Below are 26,058 nucleotides of genomic sequence, written 5' to 3'. Positions count from 1 at the left end.
TAATCTAGTGGCATTTTCCAGACACTATTATGAGTCATCAGACTCTCAGAGTACCTTCATGGGGAAACGGGGGAGGAGAAGGCTGACTGCACCATCTTCACTGAATCTCATGCTCCATGAGGGCAGCAGGAGAAAATGGCATCTTTAGGCTAAAACCATTTATGTGACCTTTACTGCTGTCAGAGAGCAGATCATCCTAAAGAGATACGACAGCGAATACATGGAATCAGCCCAACAGATTTCCCCCAGGGGTAAGTCACACACCACCGCAAAAGCAACACGTTCTACAACTGTGCGTTATACACCTAAAATAATCTTAATATTCCACATGGGCAGACCTTACATTAATGATTCGGGGGGTTGATACATGGGTAACACTGCACAGCGTCTGTCACATATTTACATATAAGCAGGACAGGACTACAACTCTCAGCAGCTCACGTATTGCGCAGCATGGCCTGCAGAAGGCTTGATGTCAGCTGGTCGGCAGAGGACTCGGATACATCCAGATAAGAAGGAAAATGGAGCATATAATTCGTATTGGCGTATAACATGCTAACGATATTAATGATTCAGGAATCGCAGATGTTAATTTGACTGAATTATACAGCATAAGAAAGAAATTGCTATGGTAACAGTCTCTCTTTAAGATCTGGAGTTTCATTAACCCAATTTCAAAAAAATGTGCGACATTTAAAGGGTTTGTCTACCACCACGGTTTGTTTGTTTTTTTTGTTCTCCAAACAGACTAAAGAGCTTTATGAAAAATCCCCCACAAAACATAAAAAAGGCCTTATCTGGGACTTTTTTCTTTTATGTGGCTAAGCACTTATTGGCGGGTAGCCGCTTACTACCTGCCTGATCTGCTGGGCACCGTTCCTGGCGGTAATTCTCACACTTCCTGTGACATCACATCGGCAGACTAGTTACTTCTTTTCTTCTTTGCCCTATCAAAGGGGCGTCACTGGCAACCTCATGCCGATTGACAGTCGATTCCTTGCTGCCTAACTCCGTGCAAATCCACTGATCTAGTCCAATTTATATTTCACGTGCAGTGACACTGATACCCAGCAGAGGCGCACTGGCAGATTTAGCAGCTACCTACCAATAAATGCTTAGCAGTATAGAAAAAAATGGCTCAGACAACCCCTTTAAAGGGAATATGTCACCACATTTTACCTCATATAAAACCTAAATACCAACAGGTCTGACAAACGCACATGATTATTAACCATGTATGTGACTGGATTACTACAGCCTATCATCAGTTACTACATAGAACCACATGAAAAAATGATGATCAGAAGGCAATCATTATATAGAAAAATACAATTTTTATTAGATCAAGATTAAAATCATACTACCAAATACTGGGACAGATAGGAAAGTACAAAGCACTCATTGCTGATAGCACTTAAAGGACGCAAAGGTCCAGAGAAAACAGCTACCACAACTATACAATTAGGACTGGGAAGGTGCCAGTTACTTATGCAGCTACACAGGGTAATAAGAAAGATATGTGCCCTCCGTCACCTAAAAAAACTCCCTATAATCAGATTGAGAAAGGAGTCCGAAACGCGCGTCAGGGCGGACGCGCTGGCCCAGGAGGGAACGGCACCCGGTACCACTGATACCAATAGGTAATTTACCATGTACTATCTATTCTGAAGGTCATTGTATGTTGGGCTATTGGGTGGTCACATGGCGTCCATTATTGGCTAATATGGAGATATATTGCCACTGTGCAGCATGGCATAATACTGTGTTATAAATCTGATTATAGGGAGTTGTTTTAGGTGATGGAGGGCACATATCTTTCTGTTACCCTGTGTAGCTGCATAAGTAACTGGCACCTTCCCTGTCCTAATTTTATAGTTGTGGTAGCTGTTTTCCCAGGACCTTTGCGTCCTTTGAGTGCTATGAGCAATGAGTGCTTTGTACTTTCCTATCTGTTCCAGTATTTGGTAGTATGATTTTAATCTTGATCTAATAAAAATTGTATTTTTATATATAACTAGCTGCATAGTAACTAACTGTGGTTAGTTATAACAAATTATAATTATCCTCCATCCCATAGTCCTGTGCCCATATACCCATCATACATATCCTCCATCCCATAGTCCCGTGCCCATATACCCATCATACATATCCACCATCCCATAGGCCCGTGCCCATATACCCATCATCCATATCCTCCATCCCATAGTCGAGTGCCCATATACCCATCATACATATCCTCCATCCCATAGTGGAGTGCCCATATACCCATCACACATCCTCCATCCCATAGTCCCGTGCCCATATACCCATCATACATATCCGCCATCCCATGGTCCCGTGCCCATATACCCGTCATACATATCCTCCATCCCATAGTCCAGTGCCTATATACCCATCCTCCATCCCATAGTCCCGTGCCCATATACCCATCATACATATCCTCCATCCCATAGTCCAGTGCCCATATACCCATCACACATCCTCCATCCCATAGTCCCGTGCCCATATACCCATCATACATATCCTCCATCCCATAGTCCAGTGCCCATATACCCATCACACATCCTCCATCCCATAGTCCCGTGCCCATATACGCATCATACATATCCTCCATCCCATAGTCCAGTGCCCATATACCCATCACACATCCTCCATCCCATAGTCCCGTGCCCATATACCCATCATACATATCCGCCATCCCATGGTCCCGTGCCCATATACCCGTCATACATATCCTCCATCCCATAGTCCAGTGCCTATATACCCATCACACATCCTCCATCCCATAGTCCCGTGCCCATATACCCATCATACATATCCTCCATCCCATAGTCCAGTGCCCATATACCCATCACAAATCCTCCATCCCATAGTCCCGTGCCCATATACCCATCATACATATCCTCCATCCCATAGTCCAGTGCCCATAAAACCATCACACATCCTCCATCCCATAGTCAACCATTATGACATCATAATAAGCGGCGGGGCTTGCAACCTATGATGAATCAGCGTCGCCATGGCAACCATTATGACATCATAATGAGGGGCGGGGCTTCATACACACTTTTTTCCCCATTATGTAGATAGGGGCAAAATTGTTTGGTGAATTGGAACGCGCGGGGTTAAAATTTCGCCTCAACATAGCCTAGGACGCTCTCTGGGTCCAGACGTGTGACTGTGCCAAATTTTGTGGCTGCAGCTGTGACGGTGCAGATGCCATACACACACACATACATACATACAAACATACACACATTGAGCTTTATATATTAGATGACTGCCTTCTGATCATCAATTTTTCATGTGGTTCTCATATAAAACCTGTATGTTCATATTATACTATTAACCCCTTCATGACCCAGCCTATTTTGACCTTAATGACCTGGCCTTTTTGCAATTCTGACCAGTGTCCCTTTATGAGGTAATAACTCTGGAACGCTTCAACGCATCCTAGCGATTCTGAGAATGTTTTTTCGTGACATATTGGGCTTCATGTTAGTGGTAAATTTAGGTCGATAATTTTTGCGTTTATTTGTGAAAAAAAATCAGAAATTTGGCAAAAATTTTGAAAATTTTGCAATTTTCAAATTTTGAATTTTTATTCTGTTAAACTAGAGAGTTATGTGACACAAAATAGTTACTAAATAACATTTCCCACATGTCTACTTTACATCAGCACAATTTTGGAAGCAAAATATTTTTTTGTTAGGAAGTTATAAGGGTTAAAATTTGACCAGTGATTTCTCATTTTTACAACAAAATTTACAAAACCATTTTTTTTAGGGACCACCTCACATTTGAAGTCACTTTGAGGGGTCTATATGGCAGAAAATACCGAAAAGTGACACCATTCTAAAAACTGCACCCCTCAAGCTACTCAAAACCACATTCAAGAAGATTATTAACCCTTCAGGTGTTTCACAGCAGCTAAGGCAATGTGGAAGGAAAAAATGGACATTTTAATTTTTCCAACACAGATTTCATTCAGCATCAATTTTTTCATTTTCACATGGGCAACAGGATAAAATGGATCCTAAAATTTGTTGGGCAATTTCCCCTGAGTACACCAATACCTCATATGTGGTCATAAACCACTGTTTGGGCGCACGGCAGGGCTCAGAAGGGAAGGAGCGCCATTTGACTTTTTGAATGGAAAATATGCTGGAATATTTAGCGCTTGCCATGTCACGTTTGGAGAGTCGCTGTGTGCCTAAACACTGGAGCTCCCCCACAAGTGACCCCATTTTGGAAACTAGACCCCCCAAGGAACTTATCTAGATGCATAGTGATCACTTTGAACCCCCAGGTGCTTCTCAAATTGATCCGTAAAAAAAAAAAAAAGTACTTTTTTTTTCACAAAAATTATCTTTTAGCCTCAGTTTTTTCATTTTCACATTGGCAACAGGATAAAATGGATCCTAAAATTTGTTGGGCAATTTCTCCTGAGCACACCAATACCTCATATGTGGTCATAAACCACTGTTTGGGTGCACGGAAGGGCCCGGAAGGGAAGGAGCGCCATTTGACTTTTTGAATGGAAAATTAGCTCCAATCGTTATTGGACACCATGTCGCTTTTGGAGAGCCCCTGTGTGCCTAAACATTGGAGCTCCCCCACAAGTGACACCATTTTGGAAACTAGACCCCTTAAGGAACTTATCTAGATGTGTAGTGAGCACTTTGAACCCCCAAGTGCCTCACAAAAGTTTATAACATAGAGCAGTGAAAATAAAAAAATCATTTTTTTTTTCCTCAAAAATGATTTTTTAGCACGCTATTTTTTTATTTTCACAAGGGTAACAGGAGAAATTAGACCACAAAAGTTGTTGTCCAGATTGTCCTGAGTACGCTGGTACCCCATATGTGGGGGAGGGGGCACTGTTTAGGTGCACGGCAGGGCGCAGAAGGGAATGAGCGCCATTTGACTTTTTGAAATGAAAATTAGCTCCAATCGTTAGCGGACACCATGTCGTGTTTGGAGATCCCCTGTGTGCCTAAACTTTGGAGCTCCCCCACAAATGACCCCATTTTGGAAACTAGACCCCCTAAGGAACTTATCTAGATGCATAGTGAGCACTTTGAACCCTCAAGTGCTTCACAGAAGTTTATAACGCAGAGCCGTGAAAATAAAAAATCATTTTTTTCCCTCAAAAAAAATGATTTTTAGCCCGCAATTTTTTTTTTCACAAGGGTAACAGGATAAATTGGACCCCAAAAGTTGTTGTCTAGTTTGTCCTGAGTACGCTGATACCCCATATGTGGGGGATGACCACTGTATGGGCACACGTCAGGGCTCGGAAGTGAAGTGGTGACGTTTTGGTATGCAGACTTTGATGGAATGGTCTGCGGGCATCATGTTACATTTGCAGAGCCCTTGATGTACCTAACCTGTGGAAACCCCCCACAAGTGACCCCATTTTGGAAACTAGACCCCATAAGGAACTTGCCTAGATGTGTGGTGAGCACCTTGAACCCCGAAGTGCTTCACAGAAGATTGTAACGCAGAGCCATGAAAATAAAAAATCTTTTTTTTCCTCAAAAAATGAATTTTTAGCACGCAATTTTTTATTTTCACAAGGGTAACAGGAGAAATTGGACCCCAAAAGTTGTTGTCCAGTTTGTCCTGAGTACGCTGGTACCCCATATGTGGGGGGGAACCACTGTTTGGGCACACGTTGGGTCTCAGCAGGGAAGAAGTGACATTTTGAAATGCTGACTTTGATGGAATGGTCTGCGGGCGTCATGTTACATTTGCTGAGCCCCTGTGTGCCTAAACAGTAGAAACCCCCCACAAGTGACCCCATTTTGGAAACTAGACCCCCCAAGGAACTTATCTAGATGTGTGGTGAGCACCTTGAACCCCCAAGTGCTTCACAGAAGTTTATAACGCAGAGCCGTGAAAATAAAAAATCATTTTTTTCCCTCAAAAAAAAATGATTTTTAGCCCGCAATTTTTTTTTCACAAGGGTAACAGGATAAATTGGACCCCAAAAGTTGTTGTCCAGTTTGTCCTGAGTACGCTGATACCCCATATGTGTGGGCGAACCATTGTTTGGGCACACGTCAGGGCTCGGAATGGAAGTAGTGACGTTTTGAAATGCAGACTTTGATGGAATAGTCTGCAGTCGTCATTACGTTTGCAGAGCCCCTGATGTGCCTAAACAGTGGAACCCCCCACAAGTGACACCATTTTGGAAACTAGACCTTCCAAGGAACTTATGTAGATGTATGGTGAGCACTTTCAACCCCCAAGTGCTTCACAGAAGTTTATAATGCAGAGACATGAAAAAGAAAAAAACATTTTTTTTCCACAAAAATAATTTTTTAGCCCCCAATTTTTTATTTTCCCAAGGGTAACAGGAGAAATTAGACCCCAAAAGTTGTTGTGCAATTTTTCCCTGAGTATGCTGATACCCCATATGTGGGGGTAAACCACTGTTTGGGCACACGTCGGGGCCTGGAAGGGAGTGAGCACCGTTTGACTTTTTGAACGCAAAATTGGCTGGAATCAAAGGTTGCACCATATCGCGTTTGGTGACCCCCTGATGTGCCTAAACAGTGGAAACCCCTCAATTCTAACTCCAACCCTAACCCCAACACACCCCTAACCACAACCCTAACCCTAATCCCAACCCTAACCATAAACCTAACCCCAACACACCCCTAACCCCAACACTAACCATAACACTAACCACAAGCCTAACCCTAATTCTAACCCTAATTCCAACCCTAACCCTCTTTCCAACCCTAACCCTCTTTCCAACCCTAACCCTCTTTCCAACCCTAACCCTCTTTCCAACCCTAACCCTCTTTTCAACCCTAACCCTCTTTTCAACCCTAACCCTCTTTTCAACCCTAACCCTCTTTTCAACCCTAACCCTCTTTTCAACCCTAACCCTCTTTTCAACCCTAACCCTCTTTTCAACCCTAACCCTCTTTCCAACCCTAACCCTCTTTCCAACCCTAACCCTCTTTCCAACCCTAACCCTCTTTCCAACCCTAACCCTCTTTCCAACCCTAACCCTAACCCTGATGGAAAAATAAAAATAAAAATATTTTCTTTATTTTATTAGTTCTGCCTACCTATGGGGGTGATAATCGGGGGGTTCATTTACTTTTTATTTCATTTTGATCACTGTGAGAGTGATCAAAATGAAATAATGGAATCTGCAGCCGGCAGATTCGGGCGGGCGCACTGCGCATGCGCCCGACATTTTCTAAGATGGCGGCGCCCATGAACCGGACCCGCCGGACACCGGGAGCGACAGGGGGACTTAGAAGGTGCCGGGGGCGGTGAGAGTGGGTGAGGGGGGGGATCAGAAGCTGGCGGGGAGCGGAGGGAATGGGAGGGGAGGCAGATGATGACAGCGGCGGCAGATCGCCGCTGTCATTCAGTGGCGGGGGGGGCGATCGCCGGTGGGGGGGGGGGGTCGAATCGGTGTCTCCAGCCATGTCCGATGCTATTGCAGCATCGGCCATGGCTGGATTGTAATATTTCATCAATTTTCATTGATGAAATATTACCATCGCTCTGATTGGCTGTTTCACTTTTAACAGCCAATCAGAGCGATCGTAGCCACGTGGGGGCGAAGCCACGCCCCCTGTGGTGAATTACAAAGCCCCCTGTATCTGCGGGTCAGGTGACCTTTCATTGACCCTGGTCACCCGACCCGCAGGGGGGCTTTGAATTCATGACACAGGGTATGCGTCATAGGTCGGATTGGCACCGACTTTCATGACGCATACGTTGTGTCACAGGTCGGGAAGGGGTTAATATGGGCATATAGGTTATAGACTGCTGATAAAGTCCTACCTGTATGCCTCATATCAGATGCCTTCCCGTTGATAAATCTTTTATCCCTTTATGTAAATGACCTCTTTCAGGCTCTGGGGAGGGCACTGGCTGGAAGATAACTCTGCCTCCAGAGATTATTGTATATGATGGGGGAGTTAACAGTGTGAGACAAGTAACTAATGCAAAACGTTAGAAATTAAATTTGTCTTCTTGCAAACACATTTTTTGCAGCTCTCTGTGCTCTGTTGTATTGTAACAATATTGAAGCCCTGTCTGCCTGTGAGATGGAGGCTGATGCAGAGAGGAACCTGTAGATGTGTCATGTATAATCCCACACAGCTCTGCAGTGAGATCAGGAAAGTTGTAGTAATATAAATAATTAATAAAAAAAATAATTAATAGCTTAGATAGGTCAAATGTGGTGACATATTCCCTTTAAAGGGGTTGTCCACTACAATGTGTAGTGGGCAGATGGATATAAACCTTGGAAATAAGGCTTTCTACAAATACCTTGCGTTTCCAAATGTGCCTGAGAGCGGCGCCATCACTGGCCGCTTATCCCCATCACGTGACCTCCCCAGCTGCAGCTGCCTCTGATGTCCGGTGATGTCAGGTCATCTTCCGGAATTGGAAGCTGACCCGGCATCACCAAGGTGGGACCCGGTTTCCCCGAGTGACTGGGCTGTGGGCGCAGCTTCACCGCACATCACAGCCCAGCATCACATCTTTATTCATTCAGCTCCAAGACCCTTCCATTCTGCTCAACTTCTCTGAGCTGACTGCCGAAGATGAACACCTATCCGGCTTATATGCAGAGTTTGCCAGGTACCCTAATCAAAGCTTGTAAAGCTAGGATTTACCCCTTGCCTACCTATTGCTAAAACAAATGAATGTGCACAAACACACACTATAGCAAGTAGATATGTACTTACTGTGCTATTTTAGCAGCAAGTATTGAAAAATTAAGGTTTATTTTTGTGCACTCTATTCCAGCAAGTTCTCTGAATGCAGACCCTAAAGCTGAAATGCTCCCAATTTCTTTGCAACCCCTGTTCTACTTTGTGGCTGTGGTTTGGTGCTGGACATCCACAATTATTAAAACCCTGATGGTGCTGTGCTGTTCTGCTTCACAACTGTTCACATCCAGCTGCTGCCTACACCACAAGCAGCTAAATGGTATCAGTACAGGGTCTCGCACCCTCTGCTGATCTGATATTCATGATCTATCCTAAAGGTACTGTCACACTTAGCGATGCACCAGCGATTCCGACCAGTGATATGACGCTGTCAGGATCGCTGGTGCATCACTAGGTGGTCGCTAGTGAGCTGCCACACAGGCAGATCTCACCAGCGACATCGCTGGGGACGGGGGTCACTACTTACCTATCACACTCGGCGATCCTGCGTCCTCCCGCCCGGCTCCACGCTCGTCTCTCCACAGGAAGCCCAGCAGGAAGCTGACGACGAGAAACAGTCCTGGATGTTCTCGCGCGATCAGCGATAACCAGCGGGGGAGCGGGTCGTAGGTAAGTATCACACACAGCGATATCGCTAGCAATATCGCTATAACGTCACAAGTTATAGCGATAATGCTAGCGATATCGCTTAGTGTGACAGGCCCTTAAGGATGCCTGGAAAATACAGGTGCTTCTCACAAAATTAGAATATCATCAAAAAGGTAATTTATTTAAGTTCTTCAATACAAGTGAAACGCATACTATATAGAGTCATTACAAACAAACAGAATGATCTATTTCAAGTGTTTATTTCTGTTAATGTTGATGATTATGGCTTACAGCCAATGAAAACACAAAAGTCATTATCTCAGAAAATTAGAATACTTTATAACATCAGCTTGAAAAATGATTTTAAAATCAAAATGTTGGCCTGCTGAAATGTATGTTCAGTAAATGCACTCAATACTTGGTCTCCTTTTGCATTAATTACTGCATCAATGCGACGTGGCGTGGAGTCGATCAGCCTGTGGCACTGCTGAGGAGTTATGGAAGCCCAGGTTGGTTTGATAGCAGCCTTCAGCTCGTCTGCATTGTTGGGTCTGGAGTCTCTCATCTTCCTCTTCACAATATCCCATAGATTCTCTATGGGATTAAGGTCAGGCGAGTTTGCAGGCCAATCAAGCACAGTGATACTGCTGTTTGTAAACCAGGTATTGGCACTTTTGGCAGTGTGGACAGGTGCCAAGTCCTACTGGAGAATGACATATCTATCTCCAAAATGCTTGTTGGCAGAGGGAAGCATGAAGTGCTCTAAAATTTCCTGGTAGACGGCTGCGCTGACTTTGGTCTTGATAAAACACAGTGGACCTACACCAGCAGATGACATGGCTCCCCAAACCATCACTGATTGTGGAAACCTCACAGTAGACCTCAAGCAGCTTGGATTGTGGCCTCTCCACTCTTCCTCCAGACTCTGGGAGCTTGATTTCCAAATGAAATGCAAAAATTTACTTTCACCTGAAAACACCTTGGATCACTGAGCAACAGTCCAGTTCTTTTTCTCCTTGGCCCAGGTAAGACGCTTCTGGCATTGTCTATTGGTCATGAGTGGTTTGACACAAGGAATGCGACACTTGTAGCCCATGTCCTGGATACGTCTGTGTGTGATGTCCCTTGAAGCAATGACTCCAGCAGCAGTCCACTCCTTGTGAATCTCCCCCACATTTTTGAATGGCCTTTTCTTAACAATCCTTTCAAGGCTGCAGTTATCCCGGTTACTTGTGCACCTTTTTCTACCACACTTTTTCCTTCCACTCAACTTTCCATTAACATGTTTGGATACAGCACTCTGTGAACAGCCAGCTTCTTTAGCAATGAGCTTTTGTGGATTACCCTCCTTGTGGAGTGTCAATGACTGCCTTCTGGACATCTGTCAAGACAGCAGTCTTCCCCATGATTATGGAGCCTACTGAAACAGACTAAGGAACCTTTGGCTTAGGAAGCCTTTACAGGTGTTTTTTGATAATTATTCTAATTTACTGAGATAATGACTTTTGGGTTTTCATTGGCTATAAACCATAATCAACATTAACAGAAATAAACACTTCAAATAGATCACTCTGTGTGTAATGACGCTATATAATATAATGAGTTTCACTTTTTGTATTGAAGAACTGAAATAAATTAACTTTTTGATGATATTCTAATTTTGTGAGAAGCACCTGTATGTATTGTGCCAGTCAGTAGGCTCCATGTGAATTTTGCATGTAATGACTCCTGTATTAATCAGACACGGTATAGAGCAGACGTCTCATCATATCACTTAAATTACAGGGTTTTTGCTATCCATTACAACCAAATTTTAAAAAAAAAAAGTGGATACATGAGAACAACAGTTAGAATTCCACTGCACAAAAAGGCAAGCATGTATCAGGACAATTATTCCTTAAAGCGGGGTCCTTTGGTCGCTCACGCAGTCCTCTGTTAGAGACATGCAGGTAGCGCTTATGAAGAAGACCCCTGTGAGACCGTGACTCTTCATTAGACAAGTTCCAGTGACTGGAGGACACGGTTCACAAGCCGATGTGCCATCTGCCAGATCCCAGCTGGTACGGAGGATCATACACATCTCTGTGAACATCCTAAAATGTGATGTTAAACTTCGTAGAGAAAAAACTACCTGCCCTTGTTCATGCCGCCTAATTAAAGAAGGCGGAACAGTGTGGGCTTTGTCTTCAAGGACAACAGTATGAGATCAGCCGTCTGTGCCTCCGATTGATGTTTTTTCATAATCCAAAAAACATACTGACAGGTTTATTGGCTGTTACCTCAGGGTCTGACTTAGGTGATATGTGGACGACATGTGTACTATTTAGTCAGTGGGAAATAAATACTAATTCTAATCTAAGCCATGGTTGTAAAGTGTGTGTAATAAAGAGAAGGCACCAGTAGGGGTCTCTGCAGAGTAAAATTTGGAACGTCAGATAAATTACCATACTTGCCATCCATCACACATGGCCATCTGTCGAAGTCAATTTTTAGTTAAAAAAGAAGGAGCTATAAATAAACCAAATTAAATCACTGAAGTTCAGCATTTATGGGGGACTGAATATAAGCCTGCGTATTCACTCCCGTCAGAGTATACAGTATTTTCTTATCCCTAAAGACTACACTTCTTGGACACCCCCCTCTGATTACCTACGTTTCCCCCAAAGTAAAATAATAACATATGCATACCCCCCCAGTGCCGGGGCCATTACAGCAGTGTCGGCACTCGCTCTTCCCAGTGCTCATGCAACATGTCACGCAAGCCCTGAGGCTGGCTTAACACCCCTCTCCTACAGAGCAGTGGTATCTCCCAGCTCTGATGTAGGAAGGCTCATACAGCTGTCAAGACAGTAAGACATTGGAGAACCAACCTCAGTCTCCCTCTCTAAAAGGGACAGTGCTTTTATTACTAATTTGGAGACAAAAAGATTTTACTTTTTCTAGTTACATATATTTGAAACAGGGGTATACTTTTATATAATTTTACCTCATAAATTGAGTTGAACATATTTAAGAACTGCATCATCTGTGCTTCCCTAACCGTTGTAGTTTAGAACAGGGTTCCCCAACTCCAGTCCTCAAGGCCCACCAACAGGTCATGTTTTCAGGGTTTCCTTTGTATTGCACAGATGAAGCAATTATCACCTGAGCAATACTAAGGAAATCCTGAAACATGACCTGTTGGTGGGCCTTGAGGACTGGAGTTGGAGAACCCTGGTTTAGAAGAATTACTCCCAATATTAGCCACTTTCTTCCAAAGCATCAATGGCTAACAGTATGTTCTTTTAGCTCCAATTGCAAATTATAGACGGCAACTAATGAAAACCTCCTATACATCAGCTGCAGCATATATATGGAGTAAAATGTATTTTCATAATATCAATATTTTACAAAAAGCTTCACAAATACAAGAGATGACCTAATAAAGTTCATCCTTATAAAGACAGATTAATCTGCACATCTATAATAATCAGAAGACACAGGCAGCAAAAAGCCCCAATGCAAACAGTAAATGTGCCAATTACTATGTTAGCTCATAATAGAGCATCTCCTTTTCGCTCGCTAACAATCCAGCAGTAATGGGAGCTCTAAAATCCATTACCTCAGTCTCATATTCTCATATACACAATCTAATAGTGCTGCTTTAAAGATGGCAGCCAGATTCTTAACCTACTGGGCCTCTGTGCAGCGCTATAGGATGTACCAATGTCATGTCTGTGATAACATTAACACTACTGAACTGTTCTGAGCTCGTCCTTTACTAAATACATGTTTGCATTTCAGTACTGCTATTTAAACGGAATCTGTCACAAGGTTTTGCCACTTGATCTGAAAGCAGCACAATGTAGTGACAGAGACTCTGATTCCAGTGATGTGTCACTTATTGGGCTGCTTGCTGTTTCAATCAAATCAGTGTTTTATCAGCAGGAGATTATCACTAGAGGAGTAGTAAAGCTGCTCCAATGTAATCCTCCATATTCATGAGCGTGAATAATCCTGCCCCCACCACTGATTGGCAGCTTTCTGCCTATGCACGGTGTACACAGAAAACTGCCAATCCGTAGTGGGGGCGGAAATATACAGAGCTCAGCATGCAGAGAACTGATAGATCTGCAGCAGACAGGACTGCAATAAGAAGACCAGTAAATGACACATTGCTGGAATCAAAGCCTCTGCCCCTACTTTATGATTCTCTCAGATGGGGGAAGCAAAAGATATCCTGTCCTTCATTAAAGGGTATTTTGTATATATGTTTGCACTGATGTAGAGCTGTAGAGTTTGCTCTGGTCTTATCCTTATGGCTTTGATATAGCTTTAGCAGCGCCATCGGATCATCTGTTCTCCATCTCTGTGCACACACAATGGTCATTTCCTGCCACACTATACAGATCCTATCCGCTGTGGTCAGTCATGGTTCACATAGAGGAATGCAATAGCTGCTGTTGGACAGGCACTTTGTATCTGGACATGTTCCAGTTCACATGACTGCATGCTTCTTGTACTGAAAGCGTTCATTACCTCAGACACAAAGGTATGTGTCTATTATTTCCCACCAGCACTGAATCCCCCCACCAGCCCGGTCTGTTTTACAAAAAAATGTATCTCTCATTTGGTAAAACAATGAACCATCAACCATCGGGTGCAGAATTATAGCTTTGGAGAAAAACCAGAAAGTATGAAGCCGAGCAAGTACAACACGAGAGTTTGCCAAAAATCTTGCAACTTGGAGTTTTGATGCCAGGTGTGGCCAACTCCATCAAAATGGACATGATGGGTGACACCCACTGGTCTAATTCCTGACCAGCTGTGACATACGCCCTACATCTTACTCCAGTGAGGGATGGAGGCACATGACCCTTTTTGAGACTATCCTAATTAAGAGGCGTGCCTCTTTAAATGAATCAGGGGTGTCTCACTCCACCATGTTCCCGCATCAAGATCGGCATGAACAACTTGCAGAATTTGAGCCAAAGTGTCCTGAAAAAAACTGTACGAAACAAAGAGTAAAGCTTGTAAAGGAGAATCAGGTGGATCCCGTCCAATAATTATGCAAGTCGATAAGGATGTTACCGTATATCCCTGCAGGACAAGAAGTCGAGAACACAGCAAAAGAGCGCATGGCAGTAGCAAAAGAGCGCATGGCAGTAGCAACCAACCAGGAGAAAGATCGTACAGGAAATGTCATGCGTATACTAATTTCAGGCCGCGATACGCAATCACAGATCCAAATCCCAAGTCCATGGGAGATTGTAGATGGCACACACAGTACTCATGTGCTGCCCATTTTTATCACTGCAATGGGAAGGTGGAGAAGCTTTGCAGTTATTGGTTTTCATTTTTGCATACGAGTAAAGCACTGATGAGACACTAATGATAAAAAGTCACACAGTGATGAAAGGCCGACCTCAACCTTATGCGAGATAGAAAATGGACATCTGAGTAAGGCCTAAAGCTCCTTTCACATTACATTTTTGCCCATGTTCGTTGGTCCAGTTGGGGCTTGCGACCGTACTCCCCGCAAAACGGGATTGAGATGTATGCGCCGACAGGGGTCATTGACTTTAGAACTGTTGGCAGAGTCAACATGTGCGTGGACACGTATCATTTTCAGGTGCATACGCCTGGTGTAGGTGGACACTCAGACGCACTCTACAACTACTACGTGTCTGAGAGTCCGCCTCCAGTAGGTGTATACGACTGAAAATGATGCATGTGAGAGAACATGTTGACTGTTGGAACCATTATAGTCAATGGATGCAAGTCCCGACAGGACTCACCAATGTGGACAAAAATGCAATGTGAAAGGAGCCAAAGGTAATTTTAACACTTTTATAGAAACTACCTGTTTTGCATAAACCAAAAAGTATAGAAAACTATCTGGTTATACAGGCACTTTAAAAAAAAAAAAGTCTGATCTCATACTAAGGCTGTGTGCACACGCTGCGGATTTTGCTGCGGTTCCGCAGCGGTTTTGGCCGCTGCGGACCCGCAGCAGTTTTTGCTGCGGTGTACAGTACCATGATTCCCTATGGGAATCAAAAACCGCAGTGCAGACGGTGCGGAATTTTCCGCGCGGATTATCTGCGGTTTTCAATCCGCAGAAAGAATTGACATGTCAATTCTTTCTGCGGATTCTCCTGCGGTTTGCCATCTCCTCCATTGAGGAGATGAAAAACCGCAGGGCAAAACCGCAGAGCAATCCGCAGGTAAAACCGCAGGTCTTTTGACCTGCGGTTTCACCTGCGGATTTTACAAAATCCGCGCGGATGAATCCGCACATAATCCGCAGCGTGTGCACACAGCCGAATAGAAAAGTAAACAGATTGTGGTAGAGCCAAATTATTTTGAGCCACTACGGATATCAATTAATAATTTAAGGAGTCAAATACCATAATTATACTAAAATTCATGTATACATTGATATAATGTCTGTGAAGCGCTGTGGAATTAATGGTGTTATATAAATGAGTAAAATAAATAAAAATAAATATGGTATATATTATTTATTTTTTGTTATTAAATGCAGCATTGCCCCAATCACTAAAATGTTTTGCTCAAAATAAACAAGGGATAAAAGAGAAATTTTTCTTTTGAAAATCAAATGTCTGTAATTTGTTAAAACGGATTTTGTAATGACTCCATGGTTTATCTGTCAGATAATCGTATGAATAAGAGATATAAACTCAGGAGAGACAGATCTGTAGCCTCTGATGTCAGAGAAGAAAACAAGAGTGACTGAAACAATACTGGAATTCAGATTCAACTTTGTGAGTCTGAACAGGGGTCAGATAAGGTCACCGAGACCCCGAGGAAGAGCATATTATATATACACCATGACATGACAATGCCGCAAGGGGATGCTGAAAATCATCCCCGATCCTGCGAGGAATGATGCTTAGAGCAACGCACATTCTTCAGGCATTACCAATCACAGGCAAATTAACTTCCTGGGGTCACAGAACACCATTCCTGAAGATTCAGCTCAGCACCACCAAGTGTCCATCTACTATTACCGATTTAGAATTCCCTGTACACATTTATATAAAATCATCATCTCTTTGATTGTATGCAGAAAAGATTGCTATAAAATGGTTATCTAGAAAAAGCATGCGGTTGGCCTGATATAGGTCGTACCTGCTGTGGGGGAGTTGGCATGATGAGACTTTTTTGGCAGGTTGAAGATCTGTTCACCCGGGTCTGGGGGTGGCAGGGCGTCCTGTCCTTGCCTGGCTTCCATGGGATCATATTCTTTACCATCATAGTTCGCATCAAAGAATTTCTTAAACCATTGAATAAAATCCAGGTTGTCTTGGAATCGCCCTTTGACCAACTTTTCTACAGGTATGACCTGGAAAGTAACCAGTAACGAGTCAATGAAATATAGCACAGGAGCAACAATAAAATAAGCAACCCGCGCTGCAAACCAGCACCAAAACCTGATGGATTTGGCAGCAGATTATTCCCTGCCCAAATCACAGGCGTAACACATTGTGCATTCAAAACTACACAGCATGCCTTCAGCTCCAATCATTTTATTTTTATCTTTCTTTGCTACATATTTATATATGGGGTTTTAAACACCTAAGGCCTGTTTCACACTTCCGTTTTTTACCATCAGTCAAAATCCGCCGTTTTTGCAAAAAAACAGATCCGCCATTTTTTTGGGCGAATCCGTTTTTTTCCCCATTGACTTGCATTACCGGCAGATCTTGACGGATGGCCATCAGTTGCATCCGGTTTTTTGCGGATCCGTCAATTTTTTGGCATCCGCCGAGATGCCTGGACGGACCATGTAACTTTTTTTTACTGCAGGATCCGCATTTTTATACAGCGCATGCCCGGAGGAATGAAGTCAGGAAGAGATTTAACCCTGAAATCATTTCTGGCGGACAGAGAAAAAAAAGTTCTCTCTCTCTCTCCTTCCCGGGCAGTGGTTCCTTTAAAATTCTTCATTTGGCGGATCCGTCAAAAAAACGGATCCGGTGGCATCCGTTCACATCAGTTAGGAACGGATCGGCTTTCTGCCTTTTTGGCGGATTTTAACTGACACAAAAAACTGAAGTGTGAAACAGGCCTAATCCACATGCAATGAACTGTAAACTGCTGCTGATTTACATTGAGGATAATCTGCAGCAATTCTAAAGTAAGCATAAAATAAAAAAAACTCACCAGCATTGGTCATAAAATATATATCCTATGCAAGCCATATCAATGTGCAATTATTTCTACTAGGCAGCCAACCCCTCCATAGTCTGGTAGGTGTGGGGTGGCTGTTTTTAGCAGTAGTTTGCACCTGTGCTGCCCCTGCCTTTATTAGTGGGGTTCCGCGGCATCCTGCTAGGTGTGCATTTGTCATCAGACAGGGTTTTGGGAAGGCCGTATCTTATGTGTTTTTTTTTTTTTCCTCCGTGTTCTCCAGTTTTCCTCCCACACTCCAAAGACATACTGATGCGGATTCTAGATTGTGAGCACCAATGGGGACAGTGCCGACATGTAAGCGAGTAAAAGAAATAAAAATAAATACACAGAGCAAACACCCTAAAACCACTAATGGGACATGTGTCAGAAATTACAAATGAGTAAATAATTATTATCCGCTAGTGAGCAGCTTTTCCGCCTGCATTTACCAGCTGTAATTTTATTTTCTGGGTCCATTCTATGCAAATTAAATTTTATAATAATCCTTGTAGGATTTGTTTTCTATATAGGGGTATATCCCTTCATACTGGCTGTCTACAGTTACGCCAAGGGGAGAGGAGTCAGGATTAACAGGTATGAATATTTACCTAAAACTCACAGACCATTATTACGGACAAAATGGAGAACTACTATGAATTGTATAGCTCAATATACGGATATAAAGTAATTAGCAGCACTTACTGCCAGCTGTAATATGGGGATAACTGAATGGACAATAATAATAATAATAATAAATAGAACCGATGGAGGTTTTTCTTTTTCATGGAGACTAGGAAAAAAGTCCCTTATTTGTAGGGACTGACCACTAATTTCTGGAGTTGGTAACCTGGCGTGGGCATCGGTCTTCAGTAAAATGCCTTTATATAGAATATGCTTTGGTGATCAGGAGGATTTCATCCTGTTTGGCATTTGTGAATATCCCTTTCTGGCCACATAACCATGCCATGAGACTAATGGTCCTCCTCTGCCTCTATAGCAGTAGGCAGCTGTGTAACACCCATAGGACCCAAAAGGGTGCGGGGAGCACAACATGACGGGTCAATGTCCCCTCTCCTACAGTGCAGACACCTCGGAAAATAGAAAACTACATCTGAAATAATGTTTTATTTCATTTAGGTTTCCTCTCTACAGATATTTGTACAAGCAACTGATATTCTAATGTGCAGCACTAGTTCACCCCGAACATAACCACTGAACCATGAGAATCAGTAGCCAAAACACTACTGCTTATCTTGTGAGAGCCTAGATAATAGGAGAGTCATGTTAACAAGTGATAAGATATCTACAGTAATCTCCAGCCAGTGTATTTTTGGAATACTGGTGGGTGGAAACGTATTCAGAGTATAACGTTACATAGGTGCATTTATTACAGCTGTGGCCAAAAGTATTGACACCCCTGCAATTTTGTCAGATAATACTCAGTTTCTACCTGAAAATGATTGCAAACACAAATTCTTTGGTATTATCATCTTCATTTAATTTGTCTTAAATGAAAAACACAAAAGAGAATGAAGCAAAAAGCAAAACATTGATCATTTCACACAAAACTCCAAAAATGGGCCAGACAAAAGTATTGGCACCCTCAGCCTAATACTTGGTTGCACAACCTTTAGCCAAAATAACTGCGACCAACCGCTTCCGGTAACCATCAATGAGTTTCTTACAATGCTCTGCTGGAATTTTAGACGATTCTTCTTTGGCAAACTGCTCCAGGTCCCTGATATTTGAAGGGTGCCTTCTCCAAACTGCCATTTTTAGATCTCTCCACAGGTGTTCTATGGGATTCAGGTCTGGACTCATTGCTGGCCACCTTAGAAGTCTCCAGTGCTTTCTCTCAAACCATTTTCTAGTGCTTTTTGAAGTGTGTTTTGGGTCATTGTCCTGCCGGAAGACCCATGACCTCTGAGGGAGACCCAGCTTTCTCACACTGGGCCCTACATTATGCTGCAAAATTTGTTGGTAGTCTTCTGACTTCATAATGCCATGCACACGGTCAAGCAGTCCAGTGCCAGAGGCAGCAAAGCAACCCCAAAACATCAGGGAACCTCCGCCATGTTTGACTGTAGGGATCGTGTTTTTTTCTTTGAATGCCTCTTTTTTTTCTCCTGTAAACTCTATGTTGATGCCTTAGCCCAAAAAGCTCTACTTTTATCTCATCTGACCAGAGAACATTCTTCCAAAACGTTTTAGGCTTTTTCAGGTAAGTTTTGGCAAACTCCAGCCTGGCTTTTTTATGTCTCGGGGTAATAAGTGGGGTCTTCCTGGGTCTCCTACCATACAGTCCCTTTTCATTCAGACGCCGACGGATAGTACGGGTTGACACTGTTGTACCCTCGGACTGCAGGGCAGCTTGAACTTGTTTGGATGTTAGTCGAGGTTCTTTATCCAACATCCGCACAATCTTGCGTTGAAATCTCTTGTCAATTTTTCTTTTCTGTCCACATCTAGGGAGGTTAGCCACAGTGCCATGGGCTTTAAACTTCTTGATGACACTGCGCACGGTAGACACAGGGACATTCAGGTCTTTGGAGATGGACTTGTAGCCTTGAGATTGCTCATGCTTCCTCACAATTTGGTTTCTCAAGTCCTCAGACAGTTCTTTGGTCTTCTTTCTTTTCTCCATGCTCAATGTGGTACACACAAGGACACAGGACAGAGGTTGAGTCAACTTTAATCCATGTCAACTGGCTGCAAGTGTGATTTAGTTATTGCCAACACCTGTTAGGTGCCACAGGTAAGTTACAGGTGCTGTTAATTACACAAATTAGAGAAGCATCACATGATTTTTCGAACAGTGCCAATACTTTTGTCCACCCTCATTTTTTTTTGTTTGGTGTGGAATTATATCCAATTTGGCTTTAGGACAATTCGTTTGTGTTTTTTCATTTAAGACAAATTAAATGAAGATAATAATATCAAAGAATTTGTGTTTGCAATCATTTTCAGGAAGAAACTGAGTATTATCTGACAGAATTACAGGGGTGTCAATACTTTTGGCCACAACTGTATATACCAAGTAAGATTTGCACTGTTCAGCCATGATATTAAAATACCGTGTAGATCCTGATCATGCTGTAAAAACAGCTCTGACCCATTAAAGCATGGACTCCTTAAGCTTTTTGAAGCTTTCCAGTGGTATCATTAGCAGTAGATGGTCTATGATCTGTTAAAGCCCCCCATACACAGCAGTTACAAGTTGGAGGAAAAGGCCAATTTTGACCATAACGAATGATTGTTAGTTACTCAGGTAAAACAAATGACTTTGTTTCATCCGATGACTGACTGATGAATGTTTGTCATAGCTCAAAAGACCAATCGGGCATGCTGAATATTTTTGGTTGATCAGAATCACCGGTCAAGAAAAAATCCATCATGGCTAATTCAGTCAGAGATGCAATTATTATTATTTTTTTTTTTTTTACAACCAACAAACGATTGCCATACGACTGATTGATAAGACAATTGTTCACTGGCGCCACCTTTCTCTTATTTATATGGAGGTCTTAGGCTATGTGCACACGTAGGAAAAGTGGTGCAAAATTTTCTGCACAAAATCCGCATCTCCTGGCAGAATCCGCAGCCGCGGATTTGCCGCTGTTTTTAAGCGGCTTTGCCGCGGATTTTCGGCAGTTTTTGCCACTGCGGATTTCTATCATGGAGGGGTCCAGAACCGCTGCAGATCCGCACAAAAGAAGTGACATGCACTTCTTTTAAATCCGCAGCAATTCAGTGCTGAATTTTCTGCACAGCTTTTTTTTCCATTGATTTACATTGTACTGTAAGTCACAGTGCGGATCTGCAGCGTTTCTGCGCGGAAAAATCCGCTGCGGATCCGCAGGAAATCTGCATCGTGTGCACATAGCCTCAAAGGCGTCTGTCACTTTCTCTTGTTAATGCAGCTTTCCTCACAAACTGACCAACACCTCTGTCCAAATCAAATAATGGCTACTGATGTAGAAGCATGTATTTTACTATTGGAGGCAGCTGATGGACAGGTCTGGTCACGTGCGCCTCCATCAGTAGCCATTGTATGGACTGAAGTGCTGGTCAGTTTGTGAGGAAAGCTGCTCTAACAAGAGTAAGTAGTCGACCCCTTTAATTTGTGACGTTCTGTCTCCATGGATCTGACTTGTTAATTTCAGCTTACTTATGCCATACAGTAAATGATCCATCGAACTGACATCTGGGATATTTATAGGCCACTTCTATACCTTCTCACACTTATACCTTCTTCATATCCTTAAAGAATTCCTGAAAAAATATATACAATGTATACAGGAGCAAAACCGCACGTCATGGGCCCTCGAGCCGAGCCGCACGTCACGGGCCCACGAGCCACATGTGGCTCCTGAGCTACAGGTTGTGAACGCCTGCTGTATAAAGTAACTGATATTAGACTACATTACAGATTTTTTGCAATGTAAATAAAAATTAAGTGAAAAAAATCAACGCTTCTTCCATTTTGCCTGCGCATGTAAACTGTACATTTTCTTTACCTTTAATAATATGGAGACAGCTGACATGACACCCAAATGCTACACTTTAGTTCAGTCTTTAGTACAACTTTAAAAGCCCCATCAGAAAATATAATTTTTACTGCTACCATCTTTAATTTTAGCGTTATCTTGACATGAAACTAACAGATCTCTGCATTATTCACCAATTTGCTATTTCTCCTTTAGGATCACTCTTTTGATTATAGTTGAAAAAATATCATGCAATGTAATGCCTTCCTGAAGAAAAACTAACATGAGGATTATGGCTGTTTATAAAATTATAAAAAGGGAGAATAAAATTGTAATTTTAGTATATTTGAAGAGGAAGGGAGATATATGGAAATTAAGCAGCAGGAGATAAGCAAAACACCATCTCCGTTCCAAAGAAGAATAACCAAATTGCACTGTAATAAATTCAGGTAATTATTATTATTATTATTATTATTATTATTATTATTATTATTATTATTATTATTATTATGTGCAAGCAAGGAAGCGTGGGGGGGGGATGTGGCATTATAAAGGCACTACCAGACATCTCCACCCATGCTTAGTAAAGTGTACAGTTGTATAAAGTAGTCAGTGTACAGCTTTTGTATAGCAGTGTAAATTTGGTGTGCCCTCTAAATAACTCAACACACAGCCATTAATGTCTAAGGCTAGTTTCACACTAGCGTATGGCCGAGGTGCGGAGGGCTGCAGACTTCCTCTGTGAAGCTCCGCCCACGGCCGCACCTCCTCCCGTCAGCTCCGCCTACCTCAGCATGTTGCGTGCGTACCCTCTCTTTAATATTGGGTACGCAGGCCGTGCTGATGTATGCGGATGTCTCCGCATGTGTCATTTTGACGGTGCGGCGACCTGCTCCAAACGCAAAAAGTTTCATTTTGGTGCGGTCTCTGCACCGTCGAAAAGACGCATGCGGCGGCATCCGCATTCGTCTGCATGGCCTGCGTACTTAATGCTAAAGATAGGGTACACAGGCCGCATGCCTACAGATGCGGGGCTGAACGGAGGAGGCGTGGCAGGGGCGGAGCTTCACAGAGGAAGCCCGCATCCCTCCGCACCTCGGCCATATGCTAGTGTGAAACTAGCCTTAGTGAAAATAGCCAAATCGTGCTCAATTAGCCATTTTCCCTCCCCATTGTCATGTGACTCTTTAGTGTTACCAGGTCTCAGGCTATAAGAAGATTGTCAACACCCTGAAACCAAGCTGCAACACGGTGGCCAGCACCATACACCGGTTTAACAAGAGTTTTCACTCAGAACAATCCTCGCCATGGTTGACCAAAGACGTGGAGTACACATGCTCTCAGTATCATGCCAGCATTGCTGCAGAGGTTACAGGGGTGGGGTCAGCCTGTCAGTTCTCAGACCATATGCCGCACATTGAGTCAAATTGGTCTGCATGGCAGTCATGCCAGAAAGAAGCCTTTTCTAATGATGCACAACAAAACTCGCAAACCTTTTGCGGAATACAAGCAGACTAACATGGATTACTGGAACAAAAATAAACTTACCGTATTTGGTTCATATGATGCCAAGCGTGTGTGGTAGCAACCAGGTGAGGAGTAAAAAGACGTGTGTTTTGCCTGCAGTCAAGCATGGTGGTGGGATTGTCATGGTTTGGGGCTGAATGAGTGCTGCCGGCTGCGGGGAGCTACAGTTCATTGAGGGAACCTTAAATGCCAACATGTACTGTGACATACTGAAGCAGACCATGATCCCCTCACTTTGGAATCTGGGCAGCAAGGCAGTATTCCAACATAATACACCAAATACACCTCCTAGATGACCACCGCCTTGTGCTAAAGAATCTGAGGGTAAAGGTGCTGGACTGGCTAAGAAGGTCTCCAGATCTAAACCTTATTGAGCATCTGTGGGGCATGCTGAAACTGAAGGTACAGGCGCGCAAAGTCTCCAACATCCACCAGCTCCGTGATGTCATAGAGGAATGGAAAAGGATTCCAGTGGCAAACTGTGAAGTGCTAGTAAACTCTAGGCCCAAGATAATGGTGGCCAGTAGGGATGAGTGAGTATACTCGTTGCTCAGGTTTTGCCGAGCATGCTTGGGTGTCCTCCGAGTATTTTGGTGTGCTCAGAGATTTAGTTTCTGTTGACGTAGCTGCATGATTTGCGGCTGCTGGACAGTCTGAATACATGTGAGGAATGCCTGTTTGTTAGGGAACCTCCACATGTATTCAGGCTGTCCAGCAGCCACAAATCATGCAGCAGAGGCGAAGAAAACAATCTCTGAGCATGCCAAAATGCTCAGAGCACACCCGAGCATGCTCGGGAAAACCTAAGCAACGAGTATACTCGCTCATCACTAGTGGCTGATTAAATGTTGAGTTTCCCTTGAGATAAGTGCATAAAAATCAGAAGAAACACCCATGGTATGTGTGCCGATCTTTTTTTCATGCATTGTCTTGCATTGGTAAGTGTAATCCGATTCTCGCAGACAATGACAGCATGCTACAAATTTTTTCTCAGCCTGATCAGAGTTGAGAAAAAACTCTTAGATGAGCACAGACTCATTTAGGCTGGTTTCACATTGGCGTTTGTGTGCGCAGCATTTGATCCGTATGCGTCATGCGTACATATATTTAACATGGTGTACGCAGGGACATGCGTTCACATGCTTTTGCGTACGCATGCGAAATTTCGCGGTGTGCGGCGGTGTCTGACGAACGCAACATGTTGCATTTTTTGAGGCGTCAAAAATCTGTCAAATATGCGCAGGCATGCGCATGCGGATGAGTGCGTAAAAAAACCACATTACTGTCTATGGGAACGCATTGGTACGCAAGGACATGCGTGCGCATGCGTTATTCAAAATACATCTAGGAATCCCATGAGACTCGCCCATTTTTGTCTGGTGTCATATCGAACGCATGCACATAAACAACGCAAACATGCAAAAACGCATACAAACACATGCACACCCAGTGTTTTTTCCCCGTCATGCGCAAGATGATGTGCATAAAAACGCTGCGTAAACATGCATTTTGCATGCGGATGATACGCTGCAGACTCAAACGCTAATGTGAACCTAGCCTTACTAACACTGATCAGCGTGCAATGCAATATTTTCTGCCATTATACGCTTGTGTGAATGAGACCTAACCCAAAGTTATTGGCTGCAGTGGTTATGTAAACAGAACCCAGCGGGGACTGCCAGCGCTGGAGCTACAGGGGATTCAGCAAGTGAGCTACATGAGCTTTCCAATACTATGATATTGATGACCTATCCTTAGTATAGGTCAACACTATCAGATCCGTCAGTAAGATCTGACAACCTGCAACCCCATCAATCAGAAGTTACAGTCACCGGACGGATGTATACGGTGTACAAGGCAAAACATCTCCGCTCTTGTCAGTTTGGTGGTCCATCCCAGACACTGCAAATCAGTCCATTGTCTTTTCTTTGTAATTTTATACAGCGGCTGGTAAACATGAAAATCTAGTGTAGAACAAAAGTTCTCGTACAGCACCATCAAAGGAAAAAAAAAAAAAAAAAAACAGGTCTAGGACACTTTTTTTTAAGAAAGCTCAGAATTTTTTTAAGCCAATAAAATAATAATAATAATAATAATAATAATAATAATAATAATAATAATAATAATAATAATAATAATAATAATTTATTTCTATAGCTCCGACATATTCCACAGCAGTTAAAAGTATTGTACATGCTTGGCACTACTCTAATCACACTGACCTGAAGAATCATTCTGCAAGGTTAATTTATTCAATTTATTGCATAATGAATACCAGCAAAATAAAATCCAAAAAACAATGCTTTGTGGGTTTTTTTCCCACCACTTCACCTCATTTGGAATTTTTTTTCTTGTTACCATTTTCAGTGGAAAAAAAAAAATTGTATTATTCAAAACTAGAACTTGTCCTGCAAAAATATCAGCCATCATATGGAAGTTTCAACATTTGTAGAAAAAAGTTATGGCCCTTGGAAGAAGAGGAGGAGAAAATGAAACAGCAAAAACTAAAATAGACTGCATCATTAAGGGGTTAAGTAAACTTACAAGGTTACATAGCTTTAGGC

At 42.9% G+C, this 26,058-nt stretch overlaps 1 protein-coding gene across 4 annotated transcripts in view; it reads right to left on the bottom strand.

The window, feature by feature from the left end:
• Positions 1 to 26,058, bottom strand: part of MAPRE2 (microtubule associated protein RP/EB family member 2) — a 198,675-nt gene that overhangs the window by 13,655 nt on the left and 158,962 nt on the right. For all 4 annotated transcript variants that reach the window (XM_073583746.1, XM_073583745.1, XM_073583747.1 and 1 more), the window contains one exon: positions 16,437 to 16,650. In XM_073583746.1, coding sequence (XP_073439847.1) covers positions 16,437 to 16,650 — 214 coding nt within the window. The remainder of the gene's footprint in view (positions 1 to 16,436; positions 16,651 to 26,058) is intronic.

The sequence above is a fragment of the Dendrobates tinctorius genome, unplaced genomic scaffold (assembly GCF_039654945.1).
Source record: "Dendrobates tinctorius isolate UK_male_01 unplaced genomic scaffold, ASM3965494v1 ptg000081l, whole genome shotgun sequence".
NCBI lineage: Eukaryota > Metazoa > Chordata > Amphibia > Anura > Dendrobatidae > Dendrobates > Dendrobates tinctorius.
This window is presented reverse-complemented; position numbering and strand designations above follow the sequence as displayed.